General features: G+C 39.5%; 1 protein-coding gene across 1 annotated transcript in view; it reads right to left on the reverse strand.

Annotated features, from left to right (window-relative positions):
- Positions 1-800: 800 nt before the first annotated feature.
- LOC111872235 (zinc finger protein 62 homolog) overlaps positions 801-18,876 on the reverse strand; it is a 28,199-nt gene continuing 10,123 nt past the window's right edge. The window contains exon 3 of the mRNA XM_033754619.1: positions 801-2,072. Within this exon, the coding sequence (XP_033610510.1) occupies positions 935-2,072 (1,138 nt within the window). The 3' untranslated portion in view covers positions 801-934. The remainder of the gene's footprint in view (positions 2,073-18,876) is intronic.

Below are 18,876 nucleotides of genomic sequence, written 5' to 3' on the forward strand. Positions count from 1 at the left end.
GTGCCATTCTTATACTTCATGTGCACATACTTCCATTACTGTTGAGAATCAGATCGATCTTCATAAAAAATTTGACTTCTCACTGCAATTTATTTCAGGAACAAGCTTCTGAAACAATGTCAAAGAGCCATGAAATTCAAACAGAGCAAAATTAAATCACAACAATTGTGAATCATCTTGCTTGATGGAATGTTGAAATATGGGGTCCAGGGCATTTACCTTGGTTGCTGTACTCTAGCAGTCACTTTACTATTATCAAATACAATCTGAGGCAGAAATTCGATTACTCTGAGAGGAGAATATATGTTGAGGATGTCTGAGAAAGTGAGATCAGGTTGCTGAGAAATTTTGGACCTGAGAGGGAAGTAGCATGAGGATGAACAAAACTGCATAAGGAGCAAGGAGGGTGAGATGAATCAGGCATGGGAGATATGAGAAATGTGTATAGAATTCAGTCAGGAAACCTTAAGGGACTAGTTGGAAGACTTAGGTGTAGATGGGGAAATGCTACAGAACGGATCATCATGAAATAAGGCATGTGGGTGTGGACTGGATTCATTTGGCTTAGTGATGGGCTCTTGTTAATAAATGATGTACAATTGTGTTCCATAAAAGGTGGTACATTTTTTAACTGGTTGACTAACTATTAGCTCCTCAAGGAGTCTGCTGCATGGAGTAAACTGGTCATATTAAAGGAAGAAATAACCAACTCAGGCGTTATATTCTGTCATATAATTCTATGCTTCATATTTAACAGTATGACACACAATGCAGAAAAAACTCTTGAGCAAATATTGATGTATTATATAATCATTAAGTTACCCATTTTTAATTGAGAGGCCTATACAAAAATCTTAATTGCTTACTGGATACATGTAACATGTCTGTGACCATTATTGTTTTAAAGTAAATTTTCTACAATGCAGACTGGATTTTAGGGAGAAGAGTTAGGACTAAACAAATTGTGGGTGTTTTGATGAGTTTTAAGCATAGTTTTGGACACAAAACCCTTACTACAGATATGACACTCATATGGTCTCTGTCCTGTGTGGTAACGCTGATGAATAACAAGCGACGAGCGTTGTGTGAATGTCTTATCACATTCATTACAACGATGGGGCCGCTCACCAGTGTGTGTGAGCTGATGCATTTTGAGGTAGCTTGCCTTACTGAATGCTTTACCACACACTGGGCACACATTTGGTTTCTCACCTGTGTGGATCCGACAGTGAGCCTTGAGAGTCTCATTACTGGTGAGGGCCTTGCCACATATATCACAAAGAAATTTGCTCTCCCCTGTGTGGCTCCAGATATGGAGCAGCAGAGAGCGTTTGTATGTGAAAGACTTGCAGCAGGCCTCACACTGATAGCGCTTGGGGTCCTGCCTTGAGTCTGGGTGGTGAGCTCGCTTATGCCCCATCATATTTGTTTTAGATGGATATGCTTTGCCACAAATATCACACTGATATGGACGGTCTCCAGTGTGCATATTCTTGTGTCCCTGTAGCTCTGTATTTGTGTGGAAACCCTTGCTGCATATGTCACATTCAAATCTGTATTCATTAAAGTGTCGTTTCTTGTGATTCACCAGATGGACCTTCTGAATACATGAGTAGCCACAGATATCACACTCATGAACTTTCTCACCTGTGTGAATTCGCTTGTGATCAATAAGATAGTATGAACGCTTAAACCGTTTGTTACAAATATCACATGTGTATGGGCGCTCCTCACTATGACTTTTCATGTGGATTTGTAAACGTCTGTTTAATGCAAACACTTTTCCACAAGTCTGACATTTGAACTCCTTTAGGGTGTTGTGGGTCCTCAAGTGAGAGTTATGCTGTGCACTGCTAATGAATGTCTTCCCACATATGACACAGTGATGAGGTTTGTCTCCTGAGTGGGTTTGTCGATGTACTCCTATTTGTCGTTTGCTGCAAATCTTCCCACAGAACTCACACACCAAAGAGCCTCTTCTTTCCTCAATATGTGGCTGTGACTCATTCCTGTTGAACCTGCAGCTTCGCTTACGCTGCCTCTCTGACTGGTCTTTTCTGCCATTTGTTGGCCTGAAACAGAAGAATTTTGTAAGAAAATATCTCTATATTATCACCTATATTCTTACTGATAAAGACAGAGAACATCATCATATGACATAGAGGAGAAGAAATATAATATTTAAAGACATTGTTCAGTTAATCAGTATTGTTATATTCTATTGCAAATGTTGATATATCACAGTCATACTCAGTGGCGTGCAGTACTATTTTTGTTAAGGGAAGCAGTGGTATCCAATAAACGAACTGATAGCAATCAACTCACCAAAATTTATGTCACTTATTGAGTCAATAAGGTCATTTTGTATTCTGTTCGATAAACTTGTAAATGCTGTACTGTATTCAGGGTGAACATTGAGTTTATGATCATATTTCCTCAACAAGTGAACTAATTCCACATAATTACCTTGGTCGATAGAATCCATGCTTTTGTCATGACCATGGAGGCCAAGTTGCCACTTTCCTAAATGGCAGATAATATCAAGCAAGCATTTCATTATTTCTCTATTTTCTTTCACATTTTCATTTCAGGTGCTTTTGATTGTCAAGTTGACAGTCAATTCGAGATTTCCCAAACATAACAAGTTGCATTGTTGAAATAATGCGAGTCTGAGAATTCTCATGTCGTTTCAATGATTTATGAAGGTTTTTGATATCACCAAACCCAGTCTTGTTCCATACTTTTTTCATTGAGAAACAATAGGCATGGCCAACAAAACAATTTTCCTATATTACGGCAACCAGATAGCCACTCTGTTTTAGAATACTGTTTCAAATTAAATTTCCTCACATGTAATTTGGTGTGCACTTTAAGTTCTGGCAACTCTCATGTCGGTTGTCCTCTTTCTATAATTATTTTCGTTTCAGAAAAGTCCCTGCTATTAAACTTCCTTTTTAAAAGGCTTTCAATTGCACAGTTGCAGTCGCGTTGTCTGCCAGCATTTTAGCTGTGCCTGTGCATGTAGTCTAATCACACCCACGCCCCTCATACCACAACAATATTAGACTTGCTTCACTTAACCGTGGATAGCTTCTTTCTGATGCATCAAAATACGATCACAAATACAAACTTACGCCATATAAATACACACAATATTTAAAAAAAAAACTTAATGTTACCTATAACACCCAACAAGACTGAAATCACACACAGTTAATTTTCACATAACCATCGAAAGAAGACATTCCTTCGCTGGCCTAGCCAGCAAACCGAAATTTGCTTCCGTTGGTCACTTCGGATGGGACAAATTCATACAGAGATTAATGACGGAAACTTGATCCATCTAACCAAGCAGGGAAAGGGCGGAGGAGGAGGAGGAGGTGGCATGTGGCCTTGAGCAGGAACACACGCTAAATGACAATATTCAAATCCGTATTATTCAAATTGAATTATTTATATATGACTTCTTTTCTTTTCATTTCTTAACTATGGAAGCAATGTTTCCCTTGCTTCCATGCACTGCATGCCACTGGTCATACTGTAATGAGTACAGTCATTGCTATGAAATAGGTGAATCAACAAACGGTCATTTCTAGGCCAAAGATTGGCAAACATGCCTACAACAATACAGGGCCTGTTGAAAGTGGTATTTTCTGTTGGGTACACCCCAACTAGGACCCCAGGCCAACTGAGTTGATAACTGAGAGTGAATAGTTGGCAGTTGATAATCAGCCTGTGAAGAGAAGACTAGGAGGTTGGTCTGAAATGGCTGCCAGCCTGGGAGTTCTGTACAGATGTCTGTGATGAGAGGACCTGACCATGGGAAGCTGAAGAATCTCCACTGTTAAAAGCTGTTGCCAGGGAAGGGCTGGATAAGACAGATTAAGCTATAATATGTTTAGTGGGTTTTGTGGTGATTTGTGAAGTGTGGAATTTAGTGGTAGTGCTATAATTATTTGTAGTTCCAAGTTGTATCAATAAAGCCAATAGCCAACCCTTTTTATGGTCACACGCCTAAGCCATGACAATCTGTTATCAGAAATTGTTGGACTGGACACTGCATTGGATCTTGATCATTATACTGCTATAGTATGAAGATGGAACAGTTGATGGAACACTTTCTGGCTGAAATAAGAACCAACCAAGAGGAAATAAGAACTAATCTAGGCAAGACAAATAAATATAGGGCCACTGACCATTCTTGGAACTTCTGGCCTGTACCGAACAGAGGAAGATGATGGTGCTAAATCTGGAGCAACTGGAACCTTACAAAGGAACTGCTCAGGATGAGTTGCCTTAAGGAGGGATCAGCGAGAGTGGTTGGAGAGAAGTCAACGTGAAAACCAAGCCATGCAGAGGAAAGTGAGACCAGCCACAGCCATTGCAAGTACAGCCTTTGGGAAAAGAAGAAATGGTGGTACACAATTCGGGATGAATAGCCTAACAGTGGAAGTAATGTAATGAGTACAGCACAGCTATTACTTTGCAGTAGGTGACTCAGCGAATGGTCGTTTCTAGGCAATGGATCAATAAACACGCCTTCAACAATAGAGAACTTTTGAAAGTGGTGTTTTCTGTTCAGTTCATCCTAAGGCTATAGAAGGAGAACCCCAGGTCAGCTGAGTTGCTATTTGAGAGAGAGTGGATAGTTGGCAGTTGAAAGGCAGCCTGTGAAGAGATGACTAGGAGGTTGTTGTGAAATGGCCACCAGCCTGGGAGTTGATAGCTCTAAATTGAAAAAATTCAGTTGCAGGATATTCGCAAGACATGAAGGACCTGAGCATGAAATGCTGAAGAATCTCCACTGTTAGAAGCCGTTATTAGGGAACGGCTGTTGAAGACACTGCAGGCTGGAGAAAACTTGGTGTTTACAGTAGTGATTTGTAAAGTGTGGAGATTAGCAATAGCACTGTAATTACTTGTAGTTCCGATGAATGGTCAACAAATCCATTCACCAATCCATATCCCCTCTACATTCACACCCCTAAAATCGAGACAATATTTATATTACACCTCCACACTCATCAGTGTGTGAAATGTTGTCAAATGATCATACGACTCTCTTACCACTAGTTCATAGCAGCTTTAACTTTCTGACACTTCACCTGTAAGTTCTATCCACCACTTGCTTGTGTATGAGAAGTGTAAGTCTTGCTTCTGTACCTCCATTTTTTCAGAAAGCAATCATCTTCTATCATAGCTCTTCTGCTCAACACATTTAAAGTGACACCAACTACCACTATACAATTAACATTTTTTTTATTGTTGTTTTCCTAAAAGTTTCTCTGATATGCGGGAAAACTGGATCATAAAATTAATCTGTCATCACATGATAATGAAAACATTTGTTTGAAAACCTCAAAACTTGAGTATTGCCCCTGCTTACCAGATTCTAATTTGTCTGTCATAAACGTCTACACATGTTACTTTACTTGTCCCACTGTTCCAAAAATTGCAGTCTCAGTTTCTGTGATATTTTCTGTCACTAGGCAAAAAATTGTTATAAAACCCCTTTAATTTAATTTCGGTCATTGAATTCATTTCATTCCAGTGATGTATAATAATTATGCGGCCAACTGTTTAAATGTTGTTTAAATACATTGTTCCTAGATTTTAGCTCAGAAGATGGAGACAAAATATTTCTTCGAAATGACAATAATAACCTACAAGACTTCATGGTGTCACATCCCACAAGACAGTAGTCTTCACAGTCACTACTGGAGAACATCAAACACTGTACCAGATACACAAGCTTAGAAATGTATGCATAGGCTAACAATTAATTCTGGGGCAGTTATTACCTTTTGTTTAACTATTTTGGAAACTATAGGATGTATAGGAGAATTGTGTTAGACACAAAAAACTTGTTTAATTTTTATATGTAATGTGTAGGTATTAACAGTCTTCAAGTGCATACAATCCCATTTACCACTTCTACACTACATGTTTTGGCAGCATGCTGCCATCTTCAGGTGTATCGATCCATCAACTACTTCACTGCTTACCTTTATATGTCCATTTACAAATAATATTAAATTTATATATGTCCTTATATAATAATAAAGTTTATGTATTTAAAACTTGTTAAAACCTATTATCTCATACATCAGATTTTAAATTTGTGTATGGTATTAATCATCCATATGGGGGTCGTTCTTCTTATGTTTCTAATATTGTGTATATTGTGACGTGTTGTGCTATGGAAAATGCCCCTCCCTCCCCGCCAGCCTTGACGTGCTGAGCAGAGCCGAAGTGAGCCGAGTCCCAGCACGCTGGTTGCTATGCAAAGCGAGTAAACACCAGTTGCTAAGCAAAGCGAGTATACAGCAGTTGCTAGAGACGAAAACAGAAAACTGGTCAGTGGTATTTTCTGTGACTTAACAAAGGCCTTTGATAGTGTGAACCATGATATTTTACTTGAGAAAATGGATTTCTATGGTATAAGAGGTATATTTCATAAATTGCTTACCTCATATTTAAGTGATAGATACCAACGAGTAGTANTCTTGGCAAGGACATATATCTAAAACAATAAAGAAATTAAATTCTGCTTGCTTTGCCATTAGGTCTCTGAAATCGTTACTATCTATTAATGATCTAAAAATGATATATTTTGCCTATGCTCACTCTATAATTGTATATGGAATTGCCTTTTGGGGAAATGCCACTAATAGCAAGGATGTCTTCATAGTGCAAAAAAGAATTATAAGGAGTATTATGAATGTAAATTCTAGAGCCTCTTGCCGGGGATTTTTTAAATATTTAAACATATTGCCTTTTTATTCTCAATATATACTTTCGCTTTTGCTTCTGGTGGTGAAAAATATGCATTTGTTTGCACTAAATGCTGAAATACATGTCATAAATACACGACAAAGTACCAGCTTACACGTGCCATTGATAAATTTGGCCAAATATAAGAATAGTGTGTGTTGTATGGGTATTAAAATATTTAATAATCTGCCACATAATTTAAGAAAATTATCGAGTGATTATAAAAAATTTAAGTTAGCTATAAATAATTTTCTCTTAAATCAATCATTTTATTCGATAAATGAATACTTGGAGTGGTCAAAAGAAAGGAAATAGAATACAGGTGAATATTTGTTTTATTTAGATACACTTATGTGTAGTAGTTTTTGTAGACTCTGTATAAATGTATGTATACTTTTATTATTAATTGCTTATAATGTCCGTATTTTAGTTATTATTGATTTATTATACTAAGCATTGACTAAGTTGTATTATTGCAACTGTTTTATTATAGTATATTTTACTATTTGGGACTGCTTCTACAACTGTGGTGATTGTGTCGCCTGTACGTTTTTCTTGAAGCAATTAATATATTATTATTATTATTATTATTACGACGGTAATAACAGCGGTACCCATTACGTAACAGGCAAACACGGCATCAGACAACAGTGGTGCCTATTACATAATTGTTTTCCTATTGTCAGGGTGAGGGTTTATAAGAGCACTATACTGCCTAAGACAGACAGACTGACTGACCGTCAGTTGCAACGTGACTCTGACTGACTGACTGACTACAGAGTCAATCAAGTGTATCAGTCACCAAGTTCAGTTGTAACGAGTGAATCGTGATAGTGTGAAGAGATTTGTGTGTAGGGTTTGTAAATTGTGTAAACCCGTAGCCGTGTGGTAATTAATTGTAGCCGAGACTTGTAGGTTGTTAAATAAACCAATTAACAACCCGAACAGCGTCTTCAGTAACAAAATACGTTACATTGGTGTCAGAAGTGGGATTGGACATACACACGTTACCAACAAGATTCGAACTTAAACACGTTACATTTGGTGTCAGAATTGTTTACGAACTTAAACACGCCTTAACTCAGGACAAATTATTGAAACGAATTGTACTGCCACACGATGGATATGGAAAAATTGTTCGAACGCCTAGTGCAGATGCAGGAAATGTTCCGAACCCATCAAGAAGAAATGAAGGCCGATACGAAAACTGACAAAGAAGATTTAATGGCCAAATTAGACGCCAACCAAGAAAATGCGGAGACCAGCCACAAGGAACTCCTTGCCAGATTGGAGGCTGACAGACAGGCCAATAGGAAAGCATGGCGAGAAGAGATGGCCGCCATGAGAGACAAAAGGGTGAATGCCAACCACAACGAGACTATGGCCTGCCAAGAGATGATGGCACGTCTACGAGAAGAAGAGCCGGCCTCAGTGAACAGGAAACCTGCGGCGGCACGACAAGAAGAGGTCCCCTTAGTAATACCGGTCGGAGTGATGTTGGCCTGCCAAGAGATGGAGGCACATCCAGAAGAAAAAGAACCAGCCTCAGTGGACATGAAACCTGAGGCGGCCGACAAACGAGAGGTACCCATAGAAGACACCGAAGTAATGCCGGTCGGAGAATCGAAGAAGAAAAGGCGTAGGGACCGAAAGAAGCGGAATATGACGAATTCGACACGGGAAAATTGCAGACCCCAGAAGAAGTTGGCCGTAGCCCGCAGAGGGACGAGCCACCGTGTGGAAGTGGCACAGCAGAAGAAAAAGAGCAGGAAGGTGTCCCGCCGTGCAACAGTGGCATGACGCAAGAGCAACATCATCAAGAAATCTATGACCCAAGGAAACTGTGGACCGTGGCACGGATTGGCTGCTGACAGCAATATGACTAGTCGTGCAGGTGCGACGCGGCACAAGGGAGATCCCGTAAAGAAATATTCAACCAGGGTCAATGCTGGACAAGTAGCCTGGAGAGGAAGGACAGGAACCGTGACAGGACAGACGTTCGGAAAGAGACTGTGGAAAGGCACAGAACGCAACACTGGCATCAGGGACCGAGGCCTGAGACAGCAACTACAACGCAGAAATGAAGTGAAGGACCTAGGCGGCGGACAGCCGCAATATGTGAAGAAACCAGACCTGAGGAAAACTGCAAGAATGCAGATCGCCAAGCAGGTAGCCGGATTTTCTGTAGGCCTACGACAAGGCAAGAATTGGACATTATGGGCATGTCGACCCCCTTCAAAACGAAAAAGAAGCAGAGCACAGAAGAGGAGCCGGTAAAATAGAAGCACCGGCCTCCCCAGAGAGAGTGAATGTGCCATGGGAGAAAGTGAAGGAGTGAATGTGAAACAACTGAATCTTCTGTCAAGTTGAAAGGAAACCGCTCGAGACGAGCAGGTCTTCAGAGGGGAGCGGTTGTAACGGCCGTAGAACAGTCGATGCGATGAGTAGCCGAAATACCAGGAGATGCTGCAAGAACAGCCTCCAAAGACAAAGGAATGGGGATGCACCGTTAGGCTATTCGGGACGAACAGCTTTAAGGAGGGAGCAGTGTGACGTGTTGCGCTATGGATGACGCCCCTCCCTCCCCGCCAGCCGTGACGTGCCGAGTGGAGCCGAATTGAGCCGAGTCCCAGCACGCTGGTCGCTATGCAAAGCGAGTAAATACCGGTTGCTAAGCAAAGCAAGTATACAGCGGTTGCTAAGCAAAGTGGGTAAACAGTGGTTGCTAGAGATGACGGTAATAACAGTGGTACCCATTACGTAACAGGCAAACACGGCGTCAGACAACAGTGGTGCCTATTATGTAACTGTTTTCCCATTGTCTGGCTGAGGATTTATAAGAGCACTACACTGCCTACAGAGTCAGCCAAGTGTATCAGTCACCGAGTTCAGTTGTAACGAGTGAATCGTGGTAGTGTGAAGAGATGTGTGTGTGGGGTTTGTAAATTGTGTAAACCCGTAACAGTGTGGTAATTAATTGTAGCCAAGACTTGTAGGTTGTTAAATAAACCAATTAACAATCCGAACGGCGTCTTCAGTAACAAAACACTTTACAATATTATGTCTTATGATGTGTTCTACTCTTGTGGCAATGATACAACGCACACAGCCACAAGAGTAGAAGGGAGGCAAATATTTTCTAATTGATGCCTTCAGGCTTCACCCTTTGGTTATCCATGATGTCTGCTGTTATCTGTTTAGTCACTATACTCGTAGGTGAAAACTTTGACATGATAAAATACATCTCATTCTCTCATCCAAATAAATTTACAAGAACCATGAAATTAAACTTTGGCCTTCCTTGCGACTACCTAGGAGTGAGCAGTATCACTGACTGATTATAACAGCCCTGAAACTGAGTATTCCATATGAAAGGAATTTTTTTTTTCTAAAATAATGATTTTAAAGATATGCTTAATTATCATAGTTTGTCTGTCAGAACCAAACATTCTCTTGCAGAGAACCTGTACTTTGAAAGAATTTCACTTCATTGTTATCAAAAGCAATTCATGTTTGTACAGGGTTCAAGCTATAAATATTCAATAAAATTATCAAAAGTATTTCCATTTGTAGCATTTAAATACCTGTTCCAATTCTTGTCTCTAGAGAAACCACAATTTCTATGTATCTGAGAAGTGATTTCATAGCCTTATTGACCACATTATATCTGAAAGTTAAACTCTTTAGGATATGGAAAATTTGTTGGGCCACAAGTAACTCCATCTTCATAATGGTCAGTCTTTGCTAGTTAAGTTCATACTGAAATAACATGTGGATGTCATATCTGTCTGAAAAAATTCAGTGAATGATGCAAAAGTCTTCAGTTCCATGATCCAGATTCCAAGAGTGCTGGATCTGAGGTTCGCACAGTGGTGGTTATGAAGAGTTTTACCTTCTGGAATATCACTGGATCACATGGCTTTATGTGGAGCAGGAACCCTTTTCATTAATGCATCAAGACCTAGTTGAAAGTTGAATGAAATATGTCATTTCATGAAAAATATTGTGAACTGCTGGCTACTTATATAAATGCCTCCAATTCCAAACATTCAGCCTGAACATGTGATGTTATCAACCTTACATTCTGGCCTTACTGTTAATTCAGTGAACTCCCGATTATTGAAGCGAAGTAGCATGGGTAACTAAAAATAGTGGATAATCCAAAAATCTTGAAATTCTTTCTATTCACACTACACTCAACTTTGAAGGTCACCTCATTATTACTTACAGGTCATTGAAGAGACAGACAAACATCTTTCCACTAGAAAAAGCAACTCTTAGTGGCAGGAGCCTGACATGAGAACAGATAAAACAATAAAATATTAAGTTCTAACAGGGTGAGAACTTTAAAAAGTTATTGAAAACTGCTGTATATCATTACAGATTCACATTACTGAAGATGCAACGGGCAATACATATATTTAAGTCATTACAGGGAGCTATAATCAGTAAATGAAAGATTCTGAAATTCTCACAGTTAAATTGTAAGGTAGGTAATTCACACACAGATGATTGAGAATTTGCTGTAACTGCATTGCAGAAATACATATAAGGTGCGACATTTTAATTCCCAGAATGGCCCTGTGAGAGCTAAATTTGCTTACCTGTGCACTAGTAGCTGCTGTCACCTTCGAAGTACTATCCTTGTGAAGCTCTGCAATTTGTGAGACGATAGTGCCACTGCTGGCACAGTTTTGCAAATCATTTTCCAGAATACTTTACAGTAATGTCATGTTGCATTGGATGTCAGGAATTTCAGCAAATCTTTTCCCCTTCAGGGGATTTTCTAATTTTGGAAAGAGCCAAAAATTGCAGGGGGCTAAGACAGGGGAATAAGGGGGACGGTCCATTTTTATAATGGATTTCTTAGCCAGGAACTTGCAAAATCTTAACACATCTTATGCAGGGGCAATGTCATGGTGGAGAACCCACTTGTTAGGCCAGAGAGTGGGTCTTTCCCTCTGAACAGATTCCCATAACATTCTCAGCACTTCCAAATAACACTGCTGATTCAAAGTTTGTCCTTGTGTAATGAATTCATAATGAACTATCCCCTTGTAATCGAAGAATCACACAAACATGGTCTTGAACTGCAAGTGAGACATGCATGCTTTTTTCGGCCTAGGTGAATTCTGTGTTTTCCACTGCATGCTCTGGCGTTTTTTTTACAGGTCATATTGAAAACATCACATTTCATCACTGCTAATGATGTATCAAACATCTCTGCGTTGTGTAAAGAACGGATGAAATGTGAAGCAGAAGTTGTTTCTGGTCATCTGTCAAGGTTAGTGGCACCATCTTTGCAGAAATGTTTCTCATTCCCAAATCCTCTGTAATAATCTGTTGTATTGTTTCCCTATTCATATTCAATTCTTCTGCTATTAAACTCACACCTAATCTTTGATCTGAGCACACCAAGGTTTGTACTCTGTCCACATGTACACCTGTCCTTTGCGTTTTTGGCTGCTCACTTCTTGGGTCATCTTGCATTTTTTCTTGCCATTTCTTGAACCGTCCATGCCATTCAAAAACATTCAATTTTTTCACAGTGTATTCACCATAAGCCACTGTTAAGGGGGCTAACATTTCACTAGCACATTTACTAATTTCACACAAAACTTGATGATAATCCCCTGCTCCAGATTTTTGTCACGCATTTTTCCACCAACAGTATACCATGGATATGTACCACTTCATCTGCTGCTTGGGAATGAATGACTCATTTTGTCTGTGGCACATGTAAACACAGGTTTTCACGTGTTAAATGGTTCAAATGTACTTGGGTACATGAGTTTGCCTGACTCATCAGCCCAGCAATATGCTGTGGCCATTCCAGGATTAAATTGTCACGACTTGTACTTTGACCCTAACCTTAATCAAGGTACAGTTACTATACAAAATATCTTTCCATCAGAAATATTCCAGTGAAATTTCCATTTGACTCCAGATGGCAGTACAGGAATTGTGTTATCTGCATTCATCACTCGTGAAGATGCCATTTCTTTACAGCTTATTTAAAAGTGTTTGAACTGCAAGGCTTATTTAATGACACAATGATAGTACTATATGCAGGTCAGTCAAAAAGTTCCCAGACTTCCCCTGCAGACGGAGAACGAGCGATAAGATAGCACACACACTGCTGTGGTGGGGAGCTCAGCATGATTGCTCGCAGGTGCAACAGGTCTGGACAGGTTTCAGTGTACAGTGTTGTTACTGTTACATTTGAATTAGACGTGAGTGTTGGTCATTTGGGGCAATATCACAGTTCGAAGAGTGCGTGAACATCAAGTTCATGTGCAAATTGGGAAAATCTGCTTCAGAGATGCAACAGGCCCTGCAGCAAGTTTACGGTGATACTGCACTACAAAATCTGCAGTTTATGACTGGTTTCCCCGGTTTAAGAGTGGGCAGGAGACATTAGAGGATGACCAGCGCAGCGGGAGACCTTCGACATCCAGAACCGAAGAAATGAATGGAAAAGTATGACAACTGATTCAATGTGATTGAAGGATGACCATCACGGAGTTGGAGCAAGAAGTTGGTATCTCTCATGGATCCATTTATGCTATTCTGTCTGATGATTTGAAGATGAGATGCGTCAGTGAGAAGTTTGTTCCGAGGCAGCTGACCGAGGATGAGATGGAATGTCGCATGATGGTCTCTGTCAATCTATTTGACAAAAGTTCGCAGGACCCAACGTTTCTAAAAAAGATTGTCAATGGTGATGAGTCACTGATGTTTGCCTACAACCCAGAGACGAAGATGCAGTCAGCGGAGTGGCACACAGCGTCATCTCCCCAGCCAAAAAAAATCACACCTTGTCAGATCCAAAGACAAAGTGATGCTCATTGGTGCATGATGAGTTCGTACCGCCTGGACAGACTGTTACTGGCCATTTATATGTGCAAGTTTTGCAGAGGTTGAGTAATGTGGTTCAGAGGAAGCGGGGCAACAAGTGGCAGGGACAGTGGTTTCTGCATCATGATAATGCACTGAGCCACACATTGCTTGTTGTGCAGCAATTCCTCACTGAGAAAAACATTCCTGTCATCCCTCAACCATCGTACTCTCTGGATCTTGCTCTGAGTGACTTTTGGCTATTCCCTACTCTGAAAATGGGCCTCAAGGGGACATATTTCGCAACCATGGAGGACATTAAATCGAATGCGATGGCTGAGCTCCAGAAGATTCCAAAAGACGCCTTCCACTGCTGCTTCCAATAATGGCAGGATTGATGGAGCAAGTGTGTGTGCACGCAAGGGTCATAATTTGAAGGTGATTAGGTAAGCGTTGCCGTATGTCCTACCATTAGAGTATTATACCTCCATTCTGGGAACGTTTTCACTTCCTCTTGTAAACTAAGAGGGACTGGGGATGTTGTGGCCACAACATATTTCAACTAGCTATTTCAGCTTATCACCGATGAGAATATAACAAAATATTTCAAGCTGTTAGGTGGAAAGAAACGCTCACAATCATATTCATGGGTTGGTGGTGAATTCAGAATTTGATCATCAAGTGTAATTGCACCTTTGTTTGTATGACCCACAGAAGCAAAGACAAAAGTTTGCTTTCCCTCAAAATGTGGAGAAGCCATGAATTTCAAGTGTGGTGAAGAGTCTATGATAAGGAAATAATATGTTGTAGTAGTACCGTATCTATATTTCTTCTAAACATGTGAACCCAAACATTACTGTTCATTATAGCACATACATTTTGAGGAAACTCCATGGACTGGGTCTGCCTGTGGTTAGAGTCAAGATGGTTGTAGCACTCTCCTCTGAAAATATTAGTATCTACTTACATCAAACTACATCGTGTCACATCCAAGATTTTTCACAGCGAATGAAGTTTAATTTTTAATATTGATTCTGCACAATCAGAAAAAGTATAAAAAATCACATTTTTTATCCATTTTATGTACAGTGACATTAACTTTGGGAGATGGGTTAGTTCAGTGACTAGGCTACAGGCTGTAAAACCAGGGTTTGACTACTGGCAGAGGCAGAGCTCTGTCTGTTCATCACTACACCCAGACCAGCTGAGAAGTCCATCCAGCCTCCTAGCCAATGGCTAGTGGGAGCAAAGTGGCAAGAGCATGAAGGTGACTACTCACATCAGTCTCCTGCCTACTCATGGCACAGTGATTAATTAAGCACAGTCAAAAATTAATTCTCCATGTAAGCTGGGTCCCTTGTCATCATGGCATGGCACGTCTTCAGGTTGTGAATTGAGATGTCCTCCAGATATGGAGGGAAGCTGCGAATATATTGAATAGCAGTCATGGCCGGCCAACAAGGGGTGGTCCTCCAGCTTCGGGTTGGGTGTGAGACTAACAACACCTCACCATAAGAAAAGTTTGTTACAAAAGATCAAAAGAAGCCTCGGTTGGACCTGGATGGATATCTTGGATAAATGACCTAAGCAAAAAAAAAATGGATATGAGATTTGGTACTTGGAAAATTCGAAGTATGTATAGGACAGGTACGCTCAGGGCAGTGGTGGTAGATATCTCAAAACATAAGTTAGATTTAGTGGGAGTACCAGAGGTCAGATGGGATGGATGTGGCACCAAAGCAGCAGATGAATATACATTTTTCTTAAAGGGGAATGAGAATCATGAATTAGGTACAGGTTTTTTTCATACATAAGAGAATCATATCAGTAGTTAAGAGGGCAGTGTTCGTTAGTTATAGGATATCATATATAATACCAAAAGGTTGTTGGTGTGATATCATCATTATGCAAGTTCTTGCCCCAACAGAAGATATGAAGGACAGGTTCCATGAAGAACTGGAACATGTAGTTGATAAATTCCCTAAATATCACATGAAAATTTTGCTATGAGATTTCAATGCCAAAGTAGGTGGGGAAGACATTTTCAAACCAACAATTGAGAATGAGAGTTTACACGAAATTAGTAATGATAATGGAGTCATAGTAATAAACTTTACAACATCAAACAATCTTATGGTCAAAGTACAATGTTCTCACATTGTAACATTCATAAATGTACTTGGACATCTCATGATGGAAAGACACAATTAGATTGAACATATTTTGATAGACAGGAGATGGCATTCAAGTATACCTGATCATTCAGTGCAGCATATTGTGATGCTGACCATTACCTGGTGGTGGCAAAGTTTAGGGAAAGACTGGCAGTGAGTAAGCAAACAATGAACATGATTCATATGGAGAGGTTTAATCACAAGAAATTAAATGAGGTAGAGGGTAAGGAGCAAATATGTTTGCAGCTTTGGAAAACTGAGTTGAATATTAATAAAACTTTGGAGACTGTTAGAGTGAATATCAAAATATCTGCCAAAGAGAGTCTAAGTTAATATGTACTGTAGAAGCATATGCCATGGGTCAACAAAAGATGCTCAAAATTATTAGACCAAAGGGAACAAGCCAAATTGCAGTGGTTACAGGATCCAAGCGAAATAAACGGGGTAATCTGAACAAAATAAGACGTGAAACCAGCGGGAATTTCAGGAAGAAAGTGAAGGAATATCTGAAAGATTAAATTAATGAGCTTGCAATGAATCATAAGAACAAGAACATTAGAGACCAGTACAGAGGAATGAATGACTTTAAGAGGGGAATCTACCTAGAAGTAACTTAGTGAAGGATGAGAATGGTGATCAGCTTGCAGATTGCCACAACATTTTGAATAGGTGGAAGAAGTACTTCTCTCAGTTATTGAATGTACATAGGGTCAATGATGTTGGGCAGATAGAAAAACATAGAGTTGAGCCATTAGTATCTGATCCTAGCCCGTTTGAGGTTGAAATTGCTACTGTAAAATTGAAAAGGTAAAAGTCGCTAGGTAGTGATCAAATTCCGGCAGAACTAATTCAGGCAGGAGGTGAAATATTATGGTCTATGATCCATAAGCTAATTACTTCTATTTGGCATAAGGAAAATTTGCCTGATCTCTGGAAGGAATCTATTATTGTACCAGTTCACAAGAAGGGTGATAAAACTGACTGTAGTAATTATTGGGGGATATCACTGTTATCAACTTAATATAAAATTTTGTCCAATATTCTTCTTTCAAGGTTAAGTCCATATATAGAAGAAATTATTGGGGATCATCAGTGTGGGTTTTGATGTAACAGATCAACTAAAGATCAGATCTTTTGCATTTGTCAGATATTGGAGAAAAAATGGGAGTACAGTGAGACAGTACATCAGCTATTCATAGAATTCAAGAAAGCCTATGAGTCAGTTAGGTGGGAAGTATAGTACAATATTCTCATGGAATTTGGGGTACCCATGAAACTAGTTAGGCTGATTAAAATGTATTTAAACAAAATATAGAGTAAGGTCCATGTAGGTAAATATTTAATCAATAATTTTCCTATTCAGAATGGTCTAAAATAAGGAGCTGCTTTATCGTTACTGCTTTAGAATATACCATTAGGAAGGTCCACGAATACAAGGTGGGACTGAAATTAAGTGGGGCACATCAGCTGTTAGTCTATGCTGATGATGTGAATCTACTGGGTGACAACATAGATACCATAAATAAAAACACACAAACTTTAACTGACTCTAGTAAGGAGGTTTGTCTAGAAGTAAAGACAGAGAAAACTAAGTATATGTTTCTGTCTCATCACCAGAATGCAGGGCAAAATCATGACATAAAGATAGGTAACACATGTTTTGAAAACGTGGCACAGTTCAGATATTTGGGAACAGCTATAAGAGATCAAAACTTGATTCAGGAGTAAATTAAGAGGAGACTGAATGTGGGTAATGTTTGCTGCCATTCAGTCCAGAACCTTTTGTTTCTCACCTGGTGTCTAAAAGCATAAAAATTAGAAAATACAAAGCTATAATTTTGCTGTGGTTCTGTATGGGTGTGAAAATTGGTCTCTGACATTAAGGGAGGAACATAAGACTGAGGGTGTTTGAGAACAGGATGTTGTGGAGAATATTTGGACCAAAGAGAGATGAAGTGACAGGCAGTTGGAGAAAACTGCATAATGAGGAGCTTCATAACCTGTGCTCTTCTAGAAGTATAATTAGTATGATGAAGTAAGGAGGATGAGATTGGCAGGGCATGTAGCACGATTTGGGGATACAAGGAATGCATATAGGATATTTATGGGAAAGCCAGAAGGAAAGAGACCACTAGGAAGACAAAGATGTAGGTGGGTGAACAATATTAAAATGAGTCTTAGAGAGAGAGGATGGTATTGTATGGATTGAATTGATATGGCTGAGAATAGGGACCAGTGGGGGCTCTTGTGAAGGCAGTAATGAACTTTTGGATTCCATAAAATCCTGGGAAGTTCTTGAGTAGCTGCACAACTTGCAGCTTCTCAAGAGGGCTCAGCTGCATGAGTAAAACATTAATTTCAGTTATGTTTTATTTGTTAGTTAATTGTCATATTTATTTATTTCAGATACAGTTTAGAGCACAAGAAATGTATCTGTTTTCCTGCATCAAAACTGAAGTAGAGGGGATCATGTGTGGATGACATTATTTTATCTTTTGAAACAGCATGGGAAAAGCGTAAGAAATTCAGTGCAATAGATGAGATCACAAATTTAACAAGGTTAGTGTCAAGATACAGACATAGAATTAAAACATACACATAGCTGGAACAACAAATACATGAAAATACACAAAAATTTATAGTCTGTCTATAAATTGGTTTGGAAAAAGGTCAGGAATTTTGGAATGAAAATGACTTGAGTGTAATGATCAGGTACATGGTTTGCAGCAATCAGTACTAAAGTGATACTGTTTCTGGGTTGATGACACTGTTTTGAAGTAAACTGTATATCAGGTAGATTCTAAAGGATTCTGACGATGGTGTATAACACTCGGAATTACTGGATTTTTGGACTTTTTCCATCGTTTGGAATTCTAGAAACTACAAATCACAACAGTTCACAAACTGGATCTGTTTCTGTCCTCAGGCGAGGAGGGAAGAAACCTACTCAGGTGTGTCCCTTAGAAAGAGCTAACCTCAATCACTGGACAACCCTCGTCAGATTCACACAGCTGTTTAATTACTTGAGACCAGGCTAATTCAATCAGCCAACCCAGTTTGGACATTTCTCCTACCTGGATCCTCCTCATCG

The sequence above is a fragment of the Cryptotermes secundus genome, unplaced genomic scaffold (genome assembly GCF_002891405.2).
Source record: "Cryptotermes secundus unplaced genomic scaffold, Csec_1.0 scaffold860, whole genome shotgun sequence".
NCBI lineage: Eukaryota > Metazoa > Arthropoda > Insecta > Blattodea > Kalotermitidae > Cryptotermes > Cryptotermes secundus.